The 23034-nt window shown below is 41.7% G+C and overlaps 1 protein-coding gene and 1 pseudogene across 2 annotated transcripts in view; both read right to left on the minus strand.

The window, feature by feature from the left end:
* Positions 1-650: 650 nt before the first annotated feature.
* NIPA1 (NIPA magnesium transporter 1) overlaps positions 651-23034 on the minus strand; it is a 36992-nt gene continuing 14608 nt past the window's right edge. For both annotated transcript variants that reach the window (XM_057551648.1, XM_057551649.1), the window contains 4 exons: positions 21350-21397; positions 20276-20366; positions 4027-4187; positions 651-2051 (listed from right to left, as the gene is read on the minus strand). In XM_057551648.1, coding sequence (XP_057407631.1) covers positions 1540-2051; positions 4027-4187; positions 20276-20366; positions 21350-21397 — 812 coding nt within the window. In that variant the 3' untranslated portion in view covers positions 651-1539. The remainder of the gene's footprint in view (positions 2052-4026; positions 4188-20275; positions 20367-21349; positions 21398-23034) is intronic.
* Positions 10613-11104, minus strand: LOC103003024 (60S ribosomal protein L21-like; annotated as a pseudogene).

Raw genomic sequence — 23034 nt, forward strand, 5'->3', positions numbered from 1 at the left:
TTTCAACTTGGCATAGCTTCCTATTTAGATAAAACAGTACACATGGGACTTCCCTGGTGGTCCAGTGGTTAAGACTCCAAGCTTCCACTGCAGCGGGCACTGGTTCGATCCCTGGTCAGGGAACTAAGATCCGTCGCGCTGCACGGTGCAGGGGTGGGAGAACCACTGCAAATGAAGTACATGATATCTTGATGAATATCTGCATCACTCTGTGCTTTATTCCCATTTAATACACATGCAAGGTTACTATAGATAGCCAAATGACCTCTTTGATCCAAATACTGGAATAATTAATGGCTATTTTGCATTTCAGAAGCTTGGGTGAGGAACTGTAGGGTGCTCTGCCATCTCAAACAACAGGGAGATGGCTAAAAATTGTTTTCATTTTTGCTAGAAATTCTTTTGAAAACTATGTGTGTTCCAGTTTGTAGAATATAGCCTAAGCTTAACTGTGTCCTTTAACTTGTTCCTGAATTACAGGGAACTCATATGTGCTATTGAACAGTTACTCTCTCATTTAACAGCCTTATTATCAAGTTAAATAATTTATTTCTTCTTAAAGGCCACAATGCTTGCTGAAAGAGAACATGGATATATGTAATACTGGATCCCAGTTACATTAGACTGAATGCAAATGAAGTACCTCATGCTACTTAGTCAATTGTCTTTAATTCGACCACAACTACAGGCTGAAAGGGTCGATTCACTCCAATGTGCCCTTAGTCTTGACTCTCTTCCAGTGAATGAATACACTATAATTTCTAACTGCTTTGAATATTTATATTTTGAAGAGTGAAATATTAAAGTATAAACAAGGAGGCTGCATTATTCTAATCTAAGAGAACATACACACAGTAATAGTCAAATTAAGTGAATAGTTCAAGTAATAAAGGCACTGAAATTGATTTGAGCTATTGAAAATCATCCTGCAAATGGAACAGTATATCATTTCCATTCACTCTTCTCTCTCTGTTTGCAATTAAAATGTCTAGGAGTTGGGGGTAGGAGAGTCAATACATCAGAGGATTAAAACCAATTAAATGTATATACCTCTGATTTGGATCCGACACCTGAATGTTATACATGCTTAATGCAAAATAACAAAACTACAGACACATTTACTGTAGAGTCAGACTTCAAGACAACAATTTCTCCCATTTCCAAAGTAAGCTTCTAAGTAAGAGTATCTGTTCCCCTGCAAAGACTAATCAGAAAAGGCCCATTCTATTTAAATAATGATGAAGTGTTTTAAAAGCAAAGAGTATTCATGAAAGCTTCCAGGTTAATGGCAATGAACATAAGATTCCTCTCATCAGAGAGAGATGACACCCAGGCAACCACTGAGCAGCTTCAGAGTACAGAAGGCTGGGCCCCCACCCCAGTGCTGAGCAACGTATCCTCACTCTCCACCAGCCCATCCATTAATATACAGGCAACTCCAACACCAGCGATGTACAGTCTCTTCTACTTCACAACAAATCAGGACCAGAAGCTGCATCCATTTCCTGTTCCTCAAGCCATCCAACCCCCTGTTACATCCTAGTCTGTCTTCATATTAGATTTGTTCATCTCCCCAAGGTTGAAGTTGAACTCTTTGAACACCTGTATAAGGACAATCCCAACGGAGACGGTGGTGAACCCGCAGGCCATGCCCAGGAAGTCCACCAGACCCACGTTGCTCCACTCCCGGAAGAGGATGGCCGAGGCCAGCAAGACCAGTGTGGTGAACACAACGTAGTAGATGGCCCCAAACACAGAGGAGTCGAAGCACTCGAGGGCCTTGTTGATGTACCTGAACTGCACGATGATGCTGCAGCCAAGCACGGCCAGAAGCACCAGGCACAGGCAGAGGGCACGCTGACTAGACGGATTGTTGTGGAAGATGTCTTGGGCTGCCAGCCCAATGCCCTTAGTGGAAGGCACGGTGAAACTCCCCAGCAAGGAGCAGATGCTGATGTAGACCATGATGTTGGTGGGCCCGTGGGCCGGCGCGATCCAGAAGATAAGCAGCAGCAGCATCAGCAGCACGATGCACAGATAGCCCACAAACACTGGAAGAGAGAGGGCGTGCGGTGACCCGGGGGGCGGAGCAGCGCAGCCCTCGCCGTGCGCTCCGCCCCCCGCCCCCGCCACTGTCACCGGGACACCCTACCGCCCCGGATGTGCTCTACCACAGCCCCTGAGCTCGTTCCACAAAAGTTATTCCCATCCTCATTTTCACCATTAACACATTCACAGCGCCTATATATTACATGTCAGTAAATAAGTCTTCTCTCTATTGATAACATTTTTATAACAATAAAAGTCAACACAGATGCTTTGAGATTTTTTTTTTTTCGGCCACACTGCGCGGCACGCACCACTTCCCCTACCAGGGATCGAAGCCGTGCCCCCACAGCAGAAGTGCAGAGTTCCAACCACTGGACTGTCAGGGAAGTCCCGAGAATTTTTTAAAAACCATTTCACAAGATGGTCAACTCAACAAACCCTAGGCAGAGAGGGCTCCTATGTGTGGGGTGGGAGAGAAAGAGAGTCACGTGGGGTCTCAAAGGACACGCAGGGAACCTGTAGGGGTGTTTCTGGCTGTTGCAGCCACTGGGGGCTGCACACAGTGGGCAGAGGCCAGGGGTCCTGGGATGTGCAGACGGTCCCACACAATGAAAAATCATCCTGTTCTCCTGACAACTTCGGAATGTCACCTTGGACAGGAAAGTGGAAAATGTTTATAATAATCAGGGCCTAGAACCTGTTTTATGTGTAAAACAGAGTAATTTGGCAAGGATTTAATAGACATTGAATTTTTCAGAACTTCAAGAGTTATTCTCCGTTTCAGAAGATCCCATTGTTGGGAGTTCCCTGGTGGTCTAGTGGTTAGGATTCCAGGCTTTCACTGCCAGGGCCTAGGTTCAATCCCTGGTCAGGGAACTGAGATCTGGCAGGCCACCTGGCGCAGCCAAAAAATAAAGAGGATCCCATTGCTGATGGCAAAATCCTTAGTGTTTGAGTCAATAGCACAACACCTCCATGTCGGTCTGTTTTGCACCTGCCAGATTCGCAGCACACACGGTGTGGGGTCTGCTGGCTTTAATATGTCTTCTCCTATAGTTGTACCTGAGCATTCTATTTTGTTCCAAAGTACTGTTCTTAGGGCATTATGTTGACTGCTATTATATGTACAAGGAGTTGTATTTTCCATGAATTTCATTCCCAGATTGTAAAGGGGGTGCCAGGCACTGGGCCTGAGGGCTGGGAACAGCCTGGACATGTGTATCAGCAAGCAGGTGGTGGGAGCCCCTCTTCCCCAAGGATAAGAAAAAGACTATGGAGCTCTGCTGCAGGGGAAGATTCAGGAAGACACTACAGCTGAAAGCTGCCTGGGAGCCTAACCTATAAACTGGGCAAGGGGTAGTGGAGCAGAGAGCAGCATGTGCAAACGTAAAATACTGCCGAAGCGTGGGCTGTGTTTGTGGGAAAATCAGAAGTAGCTTGAATGCAAGTGCGCAGGCTTTATTTCAGAAAAAGCAGCTGGGCCTGAGTGCGCAGTAGTTTGGGCTTTCTCTCATCAGGGGGAAGGGGTGGTGGTGATTGCAGTTATGAAAAAAAAAAAGAAATTATGTCAAAAGTAGATACCAAAAAAAAAAAAAAGTACAGGGCTCTGCGGGGGCTCTAAAGATGAATTAAATCAGACCTCGGCTCTCTGAGAGCTTCCCTTCAGAGGGAAGCATGGAGGCCTGGACGCATGGTGGTCCTGAGAGGGGCAGCCTGGGGCCGATCCCGCAGAATGGGCGCCTCCTGCTGCACCACAGATGCAGGGCAGGGACAGCGTCCATGCACAACGTCCGGGTCCCAGGAGGCAGCACAGGGGCCAGGGCAGCAGGGCAGCCCCGGGGGGCAGCAGCGGACAGTGGTGAGCAAAGAGGAGCCAAGGGCCTGGAGGACAGACCACAGCGGGGCGGAGGGTACAGCCCCAGCCGGGAAAACTGCGCCGGAGGCGGCAAGCTCTCTGGCACCATGGCTCTGAGTTACCTGGGTTGGTCAGCTTCTCCTCCAGCTCGGCCTGAGTGGTCACACTCTCAGATTTCGGGGAGTGGATAATCAGCACGACAGAACCCGCACAGCTTAGTAGACACCCCAACTTGCCCAAGATGTTGAGCTTTTCTTTCAGAAGGTAAGACGCTAAAATGGACCTTCAATTTTAAAATAAGATATGATTAAATCAAACTATCTGACCTGTTTCTTCTAACTGCAGATGTTATTAAAGCTACATCTTCTTTACAGTCACATTTTATTTTTAAATTAGTTTTTAAGTGTACAAAGATTAGGAATTTATTGAAGTTGCTATTACAGTACAAATAGGATCTTCATGCCAATTCCATGCATAGCCAGTACATAATGATACTCCTAACTCATACCACTATATTATATTATTTCAGTAGATATGAAATATACCAGGGTAGAAAAATAAGTTTTATGATTGATCAAAAATAGAAATATTGCTTCCATATTTTTAAAAGTACACAGTCCAAAAAAACTATGTTAAGTAGGAAAGCAGGATATGAAAATCCTTAAAATAATTACAAGTAATTCATGATCAGAACACTTAAGTTAAAATAAATTAAGTGAGAAAATGCACAAATAAGAAAAAATCAAAATGCTAATAGTAACTGAATTATGGTAGAAAGAGTATGGGTGATTATTTCTCTCTTCTCTAATATGGAAACTTTTAAAATGTGGTCACATTACTTATTTAATGAAAAAAAAAAGCATTCCTCATAAAACATCTGTAATCTTAAGACTGGTAACAGTGTTTCTTATTTCCCTGTATAACATCAGTATATAATTTGAATCGGGAAACCTGGGCTTTTTCTTTTTTTTTTTTTTTTTTTTGGGCTTTTTCTAAATCATGAGATTGGCCATTGTCAATTTGCTGGTGTCCAAGCCAAAGGCACTCAGGGAACATGAACATCCACGGGGAGGGCACACCAGACCCAGATATCAATATATATATACAGGACTATTTCCATTCATCCTCATTTCGCAGATAAGGAAACCAAACCTCAGAAAGGATCAGCACTGAACCCAAGGCCACAAAGCTAACAAGAGGTGAAGCCATGGAGAGGTCAAAGCTTCCATCTTTCCCTTACAGCACTTTGTGTCCCTGGCCCTGGACAGCCTGGTCCCCAAGGAGACCCAGCAGTGTAGCTGGGAAAATAAGCAACATCCCTGAAAGAAACCACACAGGATATAATAATACAGAACTGGACGTTAAACTGGGGGGCTCCACACAGCTGCACGGAAAGGTGGCAACAGAAGAGTGGGCGGCTCCGAGAATAAGAGGTGGGCTGGAGTCAACCTGGGGCAATGGGTGGGCCTACGCCGGGGGAGAGGGCTGCCAGGCATATGGAAGAAAGGGGCAGGGTAATCCTGCAAGGCGAGGCCAACTCACCTCTCATTCCACTCTTGGTCTTATACCAGAGTACAAATTAAACAGCCCTGCTATAAAACAGAGTGTGTAACAGAAAACTTGAGGGGTACTAAGGTCAACAGATCAGGAAACAACTGCCATTGAAAAAGAGTTTATTGCTCACAGTCTCCGAGCTGAGGGCCGTAGTGCCCTATGCAGGACGGCACAGGGAAGTGCTAGCGTTGGTCAGGAGGCGCTGGCGGGTTGCGGAGGGCTGTAGCAAGAGCCTTCACTTCACTGTGGTCTCTGGGGGAAGGGGTGTGTAAGGCAGTGCAAGCAGTTTAGGACTGGCCAGTGGGAAGAGCTCAGTGGCGCTTGGGCACGGGCTGTCCCTAGCTGTCTATGACTTGGTCCTGGGGGATCAGAGCAGGTGGGTAGTGGGCAGGAGTGTGAGAGTCCAAAAAAGGAGGTGGTTGGGGTGTGGGTTCTGGGTCGGTTGGTTTAGATCTGAAACGCACGCCTGAGCAGAACTCCTCCTGAGGAGAGAGGTGCGCGTGCCAAGGGACATGTGAGCCAAAGCAAGGTGACTCGGGACCGGACGGTCCAGAATGAGGCGTGTGCAGCACAGGCATGTAGGGCAGATGATAGGGCATCCAGTTTAGAGACGCTAGACACATGGTCAATAGAGTACCGTGTCATTTAAGGACACGCCAGATAAAGATGTGGGCAACTGCTTACCTCCTGAGTATGCTCCTCATGGAGAACTAGTCCTTGCCTCCCCTCTGTGGCTGCGAATGGACGACCCCAGCGCGGCAGGAATAGGGGCCATCTACCTAACAGGCTTCCCCAGCAGGAAATCCACCAGCTGTCTAGGCTCAAAACCTTTCTCCTCTCACTTTTCCTGGGCTGCAGTAACTAAAGCCTGCTACCTTCTGAGCTGAGATTAAACAAAAAGCATACAAAATCTCTTTGACTTAAATCAGGAGTCCACAGACTATGGCTGAAGGCCCAGTCCAGCCCTTCACCTGTTTTTGTGAATAATGTCTTACTGGAACACAGCCATGTCTACACAGTTAGTCTGGTCTCTGGCTACTTTCCACTACAATGGTAGAGGCGAGCAACTGCAACAGAGGCCACATGGCCCACAAGGCCTGAAATATTTACCATCTGGGCCTTTACAGAAAAAGGTGGCCACCCCCTAAGTTAAATGATCTACAGAACTAATCACACATCTACCTGGAGAGTTGGCCTGAGGTGGAGGCACAAGTTACATGTCGGCACCAGGGCCACAACAGCACAGAGGAGCAGCGTCCTCACTGGAGGGGTTGGGGCGTAGAGCAGAGGTGGGAGGGGGGAGTGAGGAGCGGTGTGATAAAAGGCAATGGAAAGAGGGGGAAAGAAATGTAATGCCAAGAGAGACTCAATAAACTATCTTAATAAACTTACAGTAATAGTAAACAAACAAAAAATGTGCTGTAGAATTGACAGCAAGGTCTTGAAGAGAAATCTGTACACCCAAGTTCATAGCAGCATGATGCACAATAGCTAAAATGTGGAGGCAACTCAAGTGTCCACTGACAGATGAATGAAGAAGGAAACAGTACACAAGGAGTGCACAAGGGTTCCCTTTTCTCCACACCCTTGCCAACATTTATCTCTTGTTTACTTTTTATGACAGCCATTCTAACAGGTGTGAGGTGATATCTCAATGTGGTTTTGATATGAATTTCCCCCATGACTAATGATGTTGTGCGTCTTTTCATGTACCTATTGGCCACCTGTATGTCTTCTTTGGAAAAATACTTACTCAGTTCCTCTGCCCATGTTTTAATCAGATTGTTTGTGATTTTTTTTGCTATTGAGTTGTAAGATTTCTTTATATAATTTGGAGATTAACCCCTTACTAGATCTATGACTTGTACATATTTTTTCTCATCCTATAAATTGTCCTTGTATTTTGTTGATGGTTTCCATTGCTGTGCAGAAGCTTTCTATTGATTTTTTAAAAGATTTTTTTTGATTTTAAAGTCTTTATTGAATTTGTTACAATATTACTTCTGTTTCATGTTTTGGTTTTTTGGCTGTGAGGCATGTGGGACCCTAGCTCCCTGACCAGGGATCGAACCCACACTCTCTGCATTGGTAGGCAAAGTCTTAACCACTGGACCACCAGGGAAGTCCCTGTGTAGAAGCTTTTTGGTCTGATGTAGTCTACTTACCTATTTTTGCATTTGTTGCCTTTGTTTTTGATGTCAGATCAAAAAAATTGCCAAGACCAGTATCAAGGAGCTTACTCCTTATGTTTTTCTTCTAGGAGTTTTATAGTTTCAGGTCTTATGTTCAACTCTTCAATCTGTTTTGAGTTAATTTTTGTGTACAGTGTAAGATAGTGATCCAGCTTAATTCTTTTACATGTGGCCTGACCAGTTTTATGGAAGAGACTATCGTTTCTCCATTATATTCTTGACACTTTTGTCTTAAATTAATTGACCATATACGTGTGGGTTTGTTTCTGGGTTCTCTATTCTGCTCCACTGATCTACGTGTCTGTTTTTATGCCAATACCATACTGTTGGGACTTCCCTGGTGGCGCAGTGGTTAAGAAACTGCCTGCCAATGCAGAGGACACTGGTTCGATCCCTGGTCCGGGAAGATCCCACATGCCGCAGAGCAACAAAGCCTGTGCACCACTACTACTGAGCCTGCCCTCTAGAGCCGCGTGCCTAGAGCCTGTGCTCAGCAGCAAGAGAAACCACCGCAATGAGAAGCCCGCGCACTGCAATGAAGAGTAGCCCCTGCTCGCCGCAACTAGAGAAAACCCGCATGCAGCAACGAAGACCCAACGTAGCCATAAATAAATAAATAAATAAATAAATAAATACCATACTGTTTGGATTACTATAGCTTACAATATAGCTTGAACTCAGGAAGCTTGATGCCTCCAGCTTTGTTCTTTCTCAAGATTGCTTTGTCTATCTTTGTTTTTTATGGATCCATACAAATTTCAGGATTGTTTGTTCTATTTCTGTGAAAAAATGCCACTGTAATCTTGATAGGATTGCACTGAATCCATAGATTGCACTGGGTAGTATGGACATTTTAACAATATTAATTCTTCCAATATATAAGAATGGAATATCGTTGCCTTTATTTGTGTCCTCTTCAATTTTTTTCATCAATGTGTTAATAGTTTTCAGTGTACAAGTCTTTTGCCTTCTTGGTTAAATTTATTCCTAGGTATTTTATTTATTTATTTTTTTGGCCACGCCACGTGTCATGCAGGATCTTAGTTCCCTGACCAGGGTTTGAACCCGCACCCTCTGCATTGGAAGCTCAGAGTCTTAACCACTGGACTGCCAGGGAAGTCCCTATTTTATTCTTTTTGATGCAACTGTAAATGGGATTGTTTTCTTGATTTCTTTTTCTGATTGTTTTTCTTAGTGTGTAGAAACACAACTGATTTTTGTACATTGACTTTGTATCTTGCAACTTCAGTGAATTTATTTATCAGTTATAACAGTTTTTTGGTAGAGTCTTTGGGGTTTTCTATATACAATATTATGTCAGCTGCTAGTAGAGACAGTTTTACTTCTTCCTTTCCCATTTGGATGCCTTTTATTGCTTTTTCTTGCCTTGCTCTGGCTAGGACTTCCAGATATCTTTCTTTTGTCTTAATGTAGGCATTTATTGCTGTAAACTTCCCTCTTAGATCTGCTTTTGCAGCATCCCATAGCTTTTGATATATTAGGTCTCCATTTTCATTGGTTTCCAGATACTTTTGGATATCCCATTTGATTTCTTCTTTGACACATTGGTTGTTCAGGAGTGTTTATTTAATATCCATATATTTGTGAATTTTCCAGCTTTCCTCCTGTTATTGATTTGTAGTTTCATACCACTGTGGTCGGAAAAGATACTGGGTATGATTTCAATCTTCATAAATTTGCTAACACTTGTTTGTGACCTATCGTAAGATCTATCCTGGAAAATGTTTCCTGCACACTTGAGAAGAATGTGTACTGTGCTGCTGTTGGATAGGATGTTCTGTATATGTTAGATGGCTCTAACATAGGGTTCAAGTTCCATGTTTCCTTGATTTTCCGTCTGGATGATCTATCCATTGTCGAAAGTGGGGTATTGAAGTCTTTTACCATTATTGTATTGTTGTCTATTTTTCCCTTCAGATCTGTTAATATCTGCTTAATATATTTAGATGCTCTGATGTTGGGTGTGATATATTTGTGATTGTTATATTTTTGATGAATTGACCACTTTATTATTGTCTAATGACCTTCTCTGTCTTTTGCTACTGTTTTCAGGTTAAAGTCTACTTTGTCTGATATAAGTATAGCTACTCCTGCTCTCTTTTGGTTCCCACCGGCAAGGAAGATCTTTTTCCATCCCTTCACTTTGAGTGTATGTGTTTCCTTAAAACTGAAGTGAGTCTCTTGTAGGAAACATATACTAAGGTTCTATTTTTTAACCCATCTAGCCACTCTATGTGTTTTGATTGGAGAAATCAATCCTTTAACACTTACAGTAATTATTGATAGGTAAGGACTTATTAATGCCATCTCATTAACTGTTTTCTGGCTTATTGGAGTTCCCTTGTACCTTTCCTTCTCTCTTGCTGCCGTCCTTTGTGAACTGCTGATTTTTCCATTGTGATATTCGTTGATTCCCTTCTCTTGTTTGTGAATCTACTGAAGATTTTGTTTTGTGGTTACCATGAGGCTTACATTAAGACATCTTAGAGATATAACAGTCTATTTTACACTCATAACAATTTAACTTCTATTGCACACAGAACCTCTAATCTTTTATTCCCTCCTTTTTTTTCATATTTTTGATGCCACAATTTACATCTTTTTCTACTGTGCATCCATTGATCAACTGTGGTAGCTATGGCTCTTTTTTAAGACTTTTATCCTTCAACCTTTATACTAGAGTTAGGTAGTTAACGCACCACCATATTACAGTATTCTGTATTCAGTATTCTGAATCTGACTATATGCTTACTTTTGCCAGTGTGTTGTATATTTTCATGTATTTCCATGTTACCAACCAGTGTCCTTTCATTTCAGCTTGGAGAACTCCTTCAGGCATTTCTTGTAGGCAGGTCTAGTGGTGATAAACTCCCTCAGCTTTTGTTAAGGAAAGTCTTTTTTTTTTTATTACAGTCCAGGTCTTTTATTTTCTTTATACCCATCATGCCATGAATTCATAGGGAATGGGCTCCAATAGTTCAGGCTCCTTTCCACTGGTTCTCACAAAGTGTGCTTCTCTGGATGGAGCAGGCTGGCGCTTCAGTTGAACCCAAGTACCTTTCTCTTTGGCTTCCTTCTTTTCCTGATCATTTTCCTTCACCCGTTTCAGGAAGCTATCTCGGCTCTTAGAGTGCTTAATATGCTCAATATGCACATTAATTCTCTTGGCAAGAATCTTGCCCTTAACTTGTTTGTTTACAATGATGCCAACAGCATGCTAAGTAACACTGTAGACTCTCCCAGTTTTGCCGTGGTAACATTTGTGGGGCATTACTTTTTGAACAGTGCCCATTCCCTTGATATCTACAATATCACCTTTCTTGTAGATTCGCATGTATGTGGCCAAAAGAACAACTCCATGTTTTCTAAAAGGCCTAGAGAACATGTAGCGGGTGCCCCTCCTCTTTCCCTTTGTGTTGGTCATTTTGGCAAATACTTTTTCATATAATTTGTGTGGCAAGGCGACTGAAGAATGCTTCAGATAACCCATCAAAGCCAAATCACTGTTACAATGAATGCACACTTCACTTTAAATGGTGAGAAGAATGCTTGAGGGACAGGGGGAGGGACAGGAGGCTCCGGGAGCCACGTGCGAAGGGAAAGTCTTTTTCTTGCCTTCATTTCTGAAGGACAACTTTGCAGGGTATAGTATTCTTGGCAGTTTCTTCCTTTCAGCACTTCAAATATATTATCCCCATTTCTCCTGGACTGCAAGGTCTCTGTTCAGAAATCCATTGATAGCGTTATGGGGGTTTCCTTCTATGATTTTTTTTTTCTCTTGCTGCTTTTAAAATTCTCTGTCTTTGATTTTAGACAGTTTTATTATAATGTGTATTGGACAAGATCATTTGGGACTGAAATTTTAGGGTAACCTATGAGCTTCATGAACTTGGATGTCCAAATCTCTCCCCCAGTTTGGGAGGTTCTCAGCCATTATTTCCTTTACATAAGCTTTCTACTCCTTTCTTCCTCTCTTCTTCTCCTGGGATTCCAATGATGCCTACATTGTTTCTCTTAATGGTGTCATGTAAGTCCCACCAACTTTCTTCATTCCTTTTCGTTCTTTATTCTTTTTGTTCCTCATACTGGAATTTTCAGTTGATCTGTCTTCAAGCTCACTGATTCTTCTGTTTGGTCGTCTGCTGTTAAAGCTCTGTGTTGAATTCTTCAGTTCTGTCATTTCATTCTTCAGCTCCAAAATTTGTTTGGTTGTTTTTTTACATCTTCTATCTCTTCATTAAACTTCTCATTTTGGTCTTGTGCTGTCTTCCTGATATCATTAAATTGTTTATCTGTGTTCTTTTGTAGCTAAGAGTCTTTGGAACAGTTATTATGAATTCTTTGTTAGGAAATTCAGGATCTTTATTTCTTCGGGCGTTACTGGAGGTTCTTTTGGTGGAGTCATGTTTCCCTGATTCTTCATGATTCCTACAGCTTTGCATGTCTGCACATTTGAAGAAGCAGTCACCTTTTCCTGACTTTACGGGTAAGGGAAGACTTTCACCTAGGGGTGGGGGCATGCTGGAGTGCGCTGTGGCCCTCGGTCAGTGGTGCGGGGCACCAAGAGCAGGCGCATACGGTGGCACCAGGTCCGGTGGGGCATAATGTCTTTTGGCTCAGGCTGCTAGGGTCTACATCATCAGCAACTGTGTGTTCCACGGTGAGTACTGCTGAGGGTCCATAGTGGCCGCAAGGGGTACTGGGGTCCATAGTATCACCTGGGGTCCAGTGGCTAGAGACCAGGATAGGCAGAGATGGTGGCCAGAGCCAATGATGTGCACACACTCAGCTTTGAGGGCCAACTGCAGGTGCCTATATAGTTTCAAGTGCCTATATAGTGCCTTCCAGTTGCAGACACACAGACAGCGGTAGGGGCCAAGGCAAGCAGCAAGGGCTGGGACCAACTATAAGCTCACTAGTAGCTGCGGGATTCCTACCATGGCCCTGCGGTAGCTGCACACTTCCCAGCCCCACAAGCCATGCACAGTGTAATGGAGGCTGGTGACAGGGGTTGGGCCAGGGGTGTGCACGTGCATAGCTCAAGTGGCTGGCGGCAGGTCAATGCAGCGGTGCAGGCTAGTAACAGAAGACAGGACCTGATCCAGACCAACATGTAGCTGTGGAGGCTGGCAGCCAGAGTGCTCTCCTGTGGCTGCCAGGATACCCGCTCCCAACCTGCACATTGCAGTGGAGGCCTGCAGTGTGGAAAGGCACAGCTGGAGGCGCTAGCTGCAAGGAAGCATATGGTGGCGGGGTCAGCTGTGGAGGTGTAGGCTGCTGTCTTGCACTCACACGGCCACAGAGGGCTGCTTGCTGCCCGTGCGGTTCCCAGGCTCCCCAAGTGCAGGGAAGGAGAGTGGGGAAATGGAGCAAGGAAGGACTCGGGCTTCTGGCATCAGTGAACGTGAATACCTATAGGGCAAAAGTTGGTGAAATATGCAGGGGTCCACGGTGGTGAAATCTGCTAAGTTTTTCTGCAGAGCAGGTCAATGAGAACCACACTCACTCCCACTGCATGGCTGCCACTGGTATCCCCTGCTTTTCTTCCTTGCTCCTAGCCATTTCAATACACTTCAGTTTTGCCAATCTGGGTGGGAGCTTCGTGTGATGCTCTGAAAGTCTTGGGGAAACTGGTCACTTCCTCCATTCTTCCTTTCCTGGCCAGGGGAACTCTTCCTATCTGGGAAGTTCCCTCATGGCACTGAGCAATCCCAACTTGGGGGAAGGGATAATGCAGTCAAAATGAAGCTGTCTTCTTCCTTCTTTTTCTGTGCAGTTATTCTCAGGTTTTTGGTTCCACTGTATCACTAAATTTTCTCATGTGGACTCCGGAGCTCTCCCAGAGCTGTTTTCATTAATGGATAGCTAATTGTTAATTATTGTGGGGAGATGAAGGCTGAGTTCTTCCTTTCCAATCTGGATGCCTTTTAATGCATTTGCTTGACTAACTGCTTTGGGTAGAACCTCCAGTACAATTCTGAATAGAAGTGGCAAAAATTGGACATCTTGTCTTGTTCCTAATCTTAGGGGGAAAGCATTCAGTCTTTAACCAGTAAGTATGATGTTAGCTGGGGCTTTTCCATAGAGATCCTTTGCAAGATTAGGAAGTTACCTTCTATTCCTAGCATATTGATTGTTTTCATCATGAAGGGGTGTTGAATTTTATAAAATAATTGTTCTGTGTCTGTTGAGATGTGGTGTTCACCCTTTATTCTGTTGATGTGGTGTATTACATTATTTTATTTTTGATGTTAAGTACACCTTGCATTTCTAAGATAAATCCCACTTGGCCATGGTATATAACCCCTTTTATATATTGCTGGACTCAATTAGAGTATTTTGTTGATGATTTATCCATCTATATTTGTAAGAGAATTGGTTTGTAGTTTTCTTGCGCTGTGTTTGGTTTTCTTACCAGGGTAACATTGACTTCATAGAGTGAGCTGAGAAGGAAACTCCTTTCCTATTTTTTGGAAGACTTTGTGAAGAATTGCTATTAATTCTTCTTTAGATGTTTGGTAGAATTCACCAGTTTTACCTAAGCTTTTCCCTGATGGAGATTTTATTTACTAATTCAATCTATTTACTTGTTACAGGTCTTTTCAGATTTTCTATTTCTTCTCAAAACAGTTTTGTTAGTTTGTGTCTTTCTAGGAATGTGTCCATTTCACCTACATTATCTAACTTGTTGGCATACAGTTGTTTATAATATTTGCCTATTAATTCTTTTCATTTCTGTACAGTTGGTAGTAATATTCCTCTTTAATTTCTGGTTTTAGTACTTTCAGTCTTCTTTTTTGCTTTGTCAGTCCAGCTAAAGTCTTATCAATTTGGATGATATTTTCAAGGGACTAACTGCTTTTATTGATTTTCTCTATTGTTTTTCTATTCTCTATTTCATTAATTTATGCACTAATCTTTATTATTTCTTTCCTTCTATTTGTTTTGAGTTTGTCCTCTTTTTCCAGTGTCTTAAGATGGAAGGTTAAGTTGTTGATTTTGAGATCTTTCCTTTTTTTTTCTTCAATGTAGGCATTTACAAATATAAATTTCTCTCTGTGTACTGCTTTAGCTGAATCCTAAATGCTTTGGCATGCTGTTTCTTCATTTTTATTCATCTCAAAATATTTTCTAATTTCCTTTGTGATTTCTTTTATTTTTTAAAATATTTATTTGTTTATTTATTCTTTGGCTGCGTTGGGTCTTAGTTGCAGCATGTGGGCTCTTTGTTGTGGTGCATGAGCTTCTCTCTACTTCTGACGCGCAGGCTTCTCTCTAGTTGTGGTGCATGGGCTCCAGAGCATGCGGGCTCATTAGTTGCAGCACACGGGCTCTCTAGTTGTGGCACACGGGCTCCAGAGTGCACGGGCTCAGTAGCGGCAGCACACGGGCTCCCTAGTTGTGGCACGCGGGCTCTCTAGTTGCAGCGTGTGGGCTTAGTTGCCCCACGGCACATGGGATCCTAGTTTCCCAACCAGGGATCGAACTGGCGTCCCCTGCATTGCAAGACCAATTCTTAACCACTGGACCACCAGGGAAGTCCCATGATTTCTTTTCAGATCCATTGATCATTTAGTAGTAAGTTATTTAATTTCCATATATTTGTGAATTTCACAAAGTTCACTGATTTTACTTTCTAATTTCATTCCACTGTGGTCAGAGAATGATTTCAACCCTTTCAACTTTACTGATGATTTTAACGGCCTACCACATGGTCTATCCTGAAGTATGTTCCACGTACACTTGGGAAGAAGGTGAATTCTGCTGTTGTTGGGTAGAGTGTTCTAAAGATGTCTATTTTATCTAGTTGGTTACAGTGTCACTCAAGTCTTCTATTTCCTTCATTATCATTTGCCTAGTTTTTCTATCCATTATTGAAAGTGTGGTATTGAAGGCTATGACTATTATTGTTGAACTTTCTATTTCTCCATTCTGTCAGGTTTTCTTTTATATATTTTGGATCTCTGTTTTTAGGTACATATTTGTTTATAATTGTTATGTCTTCCTAACGGACTGCCCCTTTTGTCATTATAAGATGTCTCTCTTCATCTCTAGTAACTTTTGTTTTGTTTTGTTTTACAGTCTATTTTGTCTGATACATAGCCTCTCCAACTTTCTTATGGTTACTATTTGCATAATATATCTTTTTTGTTCCTCTTACATTTAATCTATTTGTATCTCTGAATCTAAAGTATGTCTGAAGTAGAAAGCATATAGCTGGATCTTGTTTTTCATCCTGCCTGACAATCTTTGCCTTTTAATTGGACTGTTTAATCCACTGACATTTACTGTTTTTATTGATATAGTTAGATTATGTTTGCTGTCTTACTTTTTGTTTTCTATGTTTCTCGTCTTTTTTTTGGTCCCCTATTTCTCACTGCCTTCTTCTGCATTAAGTGAATCTTTACAGTGTGGTATTTTAATTCCTTTAATGATTTTTTTCACTATACTTGTTTTAAGTTATTTTCCTTGTGGTTTCTCTAAGGCTTATCAGAATACATTTCAAATTGATACTAACTTAACTACAGTGAGATACAATAATGTTACTCTTATATAGTTCTATTTCCTCTTCTTCCTTTGTGTGTGTGTGTGTATATATATACACACACACATACACACATATATGGTGTTTATTAAATCTGTTTGCTTATGTGCATTTTATTGAAAATGAGGTTTAACATTAGTGGAATAAATTTATTTTCCTATGTATAAAGTGGCACTTTTTGCCCTTTGTCATTTTATCTATTGGGGTTTTCATATTATTTTGGTCGATTTAAGAAATTCTTTTTTTTAATATATATACATTTTAAAAATTTATTTATTTTATTTATTTATTTTAAGCTGTGTTGGGTCTTTGTTGCTGTGTGCGGGCTTTCTCTAGTTGTGGTGAGTGGGGGCTACTCTTCGTTGCGGTGTGCGGGCTTCTCATTGAAGCGGCTTCTCTTGTTGCAGAGCATGGGCTCGCACCCGGCCTTCAGGAGTTGTGGCTCATGGGCTCTGTAGTGCAGGCTCAGTAGTTGTGGCACACGGGCTTAGTTGCTCTGCGGCATGTGGGATCTTCCCGGACCAGGGCTCGAACCCATGTCCCCTGCATTGGCAGGCGGATTCTTAACCACTGTGTCACCAGGGAAGTCCAAGAAATTCTTTATATCGTCACTGTAATTACTGTCATACTGAAATCGTTTTTCCATCCTTCTTATTTTATCTTTTAGTGTGGAAAATTAACCTTTTCATTTTTATTGCTTCAAATGTTTGAAACTTCTTAACCTTCTAAGATCTGAAACACATTAAAAGTTTTCCTATACATGGACCATAAACTCTAGGTACACAGCTAAACTTTTTTTTCTCCTTTTTTACAGATAAAATCTCTATATGACTTACTCTGGTTTGTGCTAGAGATGCAGGTTTGTTCAGTGAAAATCAGAGACATAAACTATCTGTAGCTACATGCCACAGATACTCAGGTAGGTATTAATGGAGATGCTAGTTAGCACACTGGGTTCACTTCAGCTTTACATAGCATACTCTGCACTGCTGAGTGAGATAACACACCTCAACATATCAAATAACGTCATTACACAAATCAGGCACTGAATGTAGTATCAACAAACCATTCAATGTTGTATTTGTTTCTATTTCACACTTGGATGGCCATCCTGTACATAATGCTTAATTCACTTAGATCATATTTTGATGGTGCTATGATTAGGATTTAAACTGATGTTCCTACAAATTGTTTACCAGTTTTCCCAAAACTATTTATTTAAAAAAATAAAAGAAAAGAAACCCTCTGTTTTAAACTGGAGATATGACAACTAAATGCAGATACGAGACTAGATCTTGCACTAGAAGGAAAAATAATGGTATAAAGGATGGCGGTATAAGGATAATGGTATAGAATAATGGTATAATGGTTCACTTAACAGAATTGGAATGGGGAAGGCAGATTAGAAAGATACATTTATTATAATAATGTTAAATTTATCAAAATTGATGATCATACTATTGTTATGGAGAGGATGTCTCTTGTCTTAGGAAATACAAGTCAAAGTTTTTAAGGGTAAAGGATCATGATATATGTAACTATTCTCACATGGATCAAAAAAAAAATCCAAAAAACAAAACAAACACCACATTCATAATAGAAAAGTGCTTCTCAAACAAAGGTGATTTGCCCCACAAGGGGACATTTGCTTATGTCCAGAGACATTTTGGGGAGAGGGAGCTACCAGTATCTGGTGGGTGGAGGCCAGGGATGCTGCTAAACACCCTAAAAAGCACAGGTCAGCCCCCCAAAACAAAGAATTATCTGGCCCCAAATGGTGATAGTATCAAGGTTGAAAAACCCTGATACAGAGAAAGGAAATGATGGAGCAAGTGGGATGGAACATCAACAATCGATGTATCTGGGTGAGGGGTATATGGATGCTGTTTTTTTTTTTTTTAATAAATTTATTTATTTATTTATTTATTTATTTTTGTCTGCGTTGGGTCTGTTGCTGTGAGCTGGCTTTTTCTAGCTGCGGCAAGCAGGGGCTACTCTTCGTTGTGGTGCACAGGCTTATTGTGGTGACATCTCTTGTTGCGGAGCACGGGCTTCAGTAGTTGCGGCACATGGGCTCAGCAGTTGTGGCACACGGGCTCAGTTGCTCTGCTGCATGTGGGATCCTCCCGGACCAGGGCTCAAACCCATGTCCCCTGCCTTGGCAGGTGGATTCTTAACCACTGCACCACCAGGGAGGTCCCTGGATGCTGTTTTAATTATTCTTAACCTTGTAATTTTTCTGTAATTTGGAAATTAATTCCAAATAAAACATTTTTAAAGGCCTTTTTAAAAGTTCTTTGTTGTGATGATTACTTTATCATATATTAAACCACTACAGTGAAAAGTGGAGCTATCTGGGAACTCTCTATTCTATTTCACTGATATTAGACATCTTTTTTCCCAGTGCCACATTCTTTTCATTTGTTTCTATGTAATTCTAGCAACCTCATCCCATTAACAAAAAAAGAAACTTCTTTTAAATATACATATACATATGTACCTACATATTGATATCTTTACTTTTTCCAAATTAATTTGTTTTCTTTCTTTTAAAAAACCTCTTATTGGGATCCTGAGTTGAAAGCATTCTTTTAATCCAGAATGCCATCTCACATGGTTCCTTGGGAAACGTCCCCTGAAGACCTAGAGCAGTGAACATTTCTAGTGAGGAGTCTTTGACTTATCAAAGTCCTTAAGAATAGACAGTTCTTTGGAAATTAATGAAGCAAGGCATTTTAATATGTGCGCATTAAATGTGCAAAGATCATATGGTTGGGTTGTTTATTTGCCTGATTATTTTTCAGGAAACGGAGAGTGAGGCTGGGCTCTGAGAAGCTGAAGTAGTGATTCCCCAACGAGAGTGCCACTCATGTAATCTAAGCTTTTCAGGGCCATCCAAAATGCAAAGTGATGTTAAGCCACATGTGATACTAGGCGTATGTTTGGATTAGAACAATGTACTACAAACACATTTTCAAAGGTTCACACATGGAAAACGCTTTTGTGCTTTTTAGGCCACAGAATCTTAAAGCCTAAGTAACGCTAAGGTACGCAATTAAATACATCTACCATAGACACACTTCTCTGCAAGGATCTGGAGCTCTGTCTGGAATACAGCAGAATACCAATATATCAATGAATTAGAAACCTGGACGCTATTTCGCTTCTATTCTATCTCTGTTTATTAATGATTTCTTCAAAGGTAAAATAATATAAATAGGTTCACAAGAGGATAAGTGTTAATATATTTAATAAATGTCTCATAAAATCATTTTCATAGGTAAGCCAAGTGTAATAAAGAGAAAGACCCCATTTGTGGTGGCTGGCTGCTTTCGTGTCCCCAGTCCTCTCTTTTCCCTTTTGCCCCATATCCAGGCAACCTGATAAGAAGGACAGCTCACACCCTCAGGCCCTTGGCACTAAAATTTCAAACCATGTAAGCCCCAGACTGAGCATGGGAACCTCCACCTGGCTCACTTCGTAACTGCAATAAAAACTCAAGGCCCCACGTTGCTCCTGTTCTACTCCAGACCAAACCAGAGCCATTCTCCTCAGGTGATACATTTGCTATTGACTGTTGTGAGTCGTGAATCCTTTTACACAACCCACTGGAGCCCATGTATCATTTGTCCCAACCTCCATAATCTCCTGAGATAGGGGACTGCCCAGCATCCAGCAGGGGATGCTAGGGACCCAAATAAAACACCAACTGACTAGTTTTGCTTATTGATTTCTCAGAATCACTTGCCAAGGAGCTGGGAAGACTCCAGTCTCTAGGAAGTCTTCCAGAGCAAAGACCAGGAGAGTGATGACATCATGTTGGTATCCATGAATAAGTTAGGATTTGAAATATACTGAAGCAAATGTCTAAGAGAGGGTTAATAATTCATACAACTAAATCTGAAGGGATAAAAATTAAACCATATGGAGTGCAATACTGAAGACATATCTTCAGTTACACTTCTACTTTTATTATTTTAACAGAAACATTGAAAATGAAAAGTTTTCTTATACCTAAACTACACATTAAAAACCAAAACACAGAATCCCAGCTCTCACCCAAATGGCACTCCAAGGGCACCAAGAGGAGTCACCAGGACTGTGGGGACCGCCGTGTAAGCCAGGAAGTTTCCAATCTGGCCAACAGCCACTGTCAAGAGAATCACAAGGGCATCACTGCAATTACAAAAATCTCTTTGAGCATTCATCACAGAGTTGAATTTTGCAAGACTGTGCTCTGAAAGGGCTACTTCTTTCTCATTACTGGTGAGGAAGGAAATATGGGGCATCATTTGCATGATTAAGACTCCTGAAAGCAGAGGAGAGCAGGCCCCATAGTATCACTGGTCCAATTAGTTTCAACCCTCTATGGAAATTCCCAATCTAACCAGCAGTGACTGACAGTGGGTACGAGAGTATATTTCCACTTTCTTCTTAACACATCCCTGTTTTAAGGCAGATCATGTAGAGCTTTCCATGTCCCTTCAAGTGGCCTGGGGTCTATTCCAGTGACACGCTGCTGGCACATCCAGTGGAAACACTACTGCCTGCACAGGGCTGTGCCCGGGGCTGCGCTGAGATAGATAGATAGACAGACAGATAGATAGGTAGATAGACAGATAGATAAAGCTTAAAAATGAGTCCTTCAATGAATCAACATCTGCTAGAAAATTTCTTGCCTAAAAGACAATGTGTGACAAAAAGACCTCAAGATATATCTGAAATATCTAACAGAATTTTTCTTTATATATGTAAAGTTCTGAACTCTAATTTTATTATTTTTATATTATAACACATGACCTCTGATCTGGTACTTAAGGCTGAGTGAAGAAACTCTCCTTTGTAAAACCAGTTGTGTGGAGCAAAAGTTCACCAAATGCCCACAGCCCAACTACAGATGAGGAAGCAGGAGCTGCTTAATTTCTTCAGGCCCAGGACAGTCTGACCTGGACAAAATTCAGGGCTAACAGCAGGCAGCAGGATCCTCTGCTTTCACCCTCCACTGTCTCCCACCATCCCGGTCCTTATTCCAAAGAACAAGCTAAGCTCATCCCACCCCCTCCATCCAGCCCTGGCAGACAAATGACTGATCTTACAAAAGGAGACCAAGGTCTCCCCACAAAGAGTACTTACTTGCAATTGTTCCTGCCCACCACACAATGTCTGTTAAATAGGAGGTACCTGTAAAAGAGTGAGACAAAAACATCAGGAAAGTACGAACCAAGAGGTTTACAAGCTACATACTTAAAAGAGGAATATTTAAATAAAACTAAAATTGAAAAGAATAATGAATGTCATACTTTTATTCATCCTACAAAGAAACTTTAAAGTAGTCTATAAATAGCAGCATGAGAAATGATTAAAAGTGGCAAAATACTTTCTGCAATCAACACAAGCTGACCCAAACAAATAAAATCTTTATAAATTGTACTTTATTTGGGAGGGGGGCTCAACACATCACCTAGAGACAAATATTCTTTGGAGTAACTTTTTATATGTTGATTTCAAACGAGATTTGATCTTCAAAGTCCAATTCTCTCATGCATTTACTGAAACCCATTTATATGATAATTTTTCTAGTATAGGGTTCAGTGACTTGCTACTTAAACAGGTTCATAATGTAGAACCTTTGTGACACGGCTCTTTTTGCAACCATGTGAAAATGGTTGAAAGCAGACCCTTACACTCACTCAATGATCGGACATTGTACACAGTGGTTTCTCTTTTACTCTCTTGGATTACCCTCTTATGTCCCAATGCATGCCAGGGCAGGCAGAGATGGGAGCAGGTCTCCTCGTCACATCCATCCCTCCTTTTGTCCTTCTTCAGGTATGTCAAAATGCTCCTAGTCTAACAGGATTTTTTCACTTCAGACTAAAACACCTAATCTATTTGGGTGTTTTAATTCTTAGTAATTTGGTATAATGAACATAGGAAGCCAGCCTGTTTCTTTGAGGAGCAGAGCTACAGGTATTTAAAAAGTACTTTTAAGAAAATGAGACCAATAAGTAACGATAGAGTGGAAGGAATGGTCTAGTTCAAATAGCACCATTTGGTAACATCACAGCAAAAACTGATTCAGGCAAGAACCATCAATGGAGACTAAAATAAGTGAATGAAAGTTTGCTGAGGGATAGGATTGCCACGTAATCTCCATGAATCACCTCCACCAGCTTTTTTATTAATCACAAAGGGAAAAAGTTATCTTTACAGTACTCTAAGACCCTGATGGACATCACCTTAACTAAGTGGTCAAAGTTGACACCATCAGCAGTGGGACAAACCAACATCCTGTGCCTCCTGAGGGTGCATTGAGAAAGGCACAACATCACATCTGCAGTGCTCCTGCCAGAGTGCATCACCTGAATCTAATCATGAGGAAATTGTGAAATGGTCCACATATCAGCTGGCCTGTACGCTTCAAAATCGGCAAGGTCATGAAAGACAAAGGCTAAGGTACTGTTGCAAATGACAGGAAACTAAAGAGATGTGACTAAACACATGATGTTAGATGGGAAAAAAGGTTGCTATAAAGGACAGCGTTGGGGCAACTGGCAAAACTTCAATATGGATTGTTGTAGATAACTGAGTAACAAAACCCCTTCACTTTCTGCATGAGAATGCGACTATAAAGCTGACAGCCATGTGGCCAGGGGACAGCACTTAAGGTAAAAATGACCTCTGATGGGCAAATGGCATCTGACTGGAGGTTGGGCTCCCCTAGTGCAACACCTCTGAGAACAGGAACAGCTCTTTCAGGGCCTGGGAGTTCTGCCTCTATGACTTTATACTGGAGGGCATGAGGCTTGTAAGGCTGG

The sequence above is a fragment of the Balaenoptera acutorostrata genome, chromosome 8 (assembly GCF_949987535.1).
Source record: "Balaenoptera acutorostrata chromosome 8, mBalAcu1.1, whole genome shotgun sequence".
Lineage (NCBI taxonomy): Eukaryota > Metazoa > Chordata > Mammalia > Artiodactyla > Balaenopteridae > Balaenoptera > Balaenoptera acutorostrata.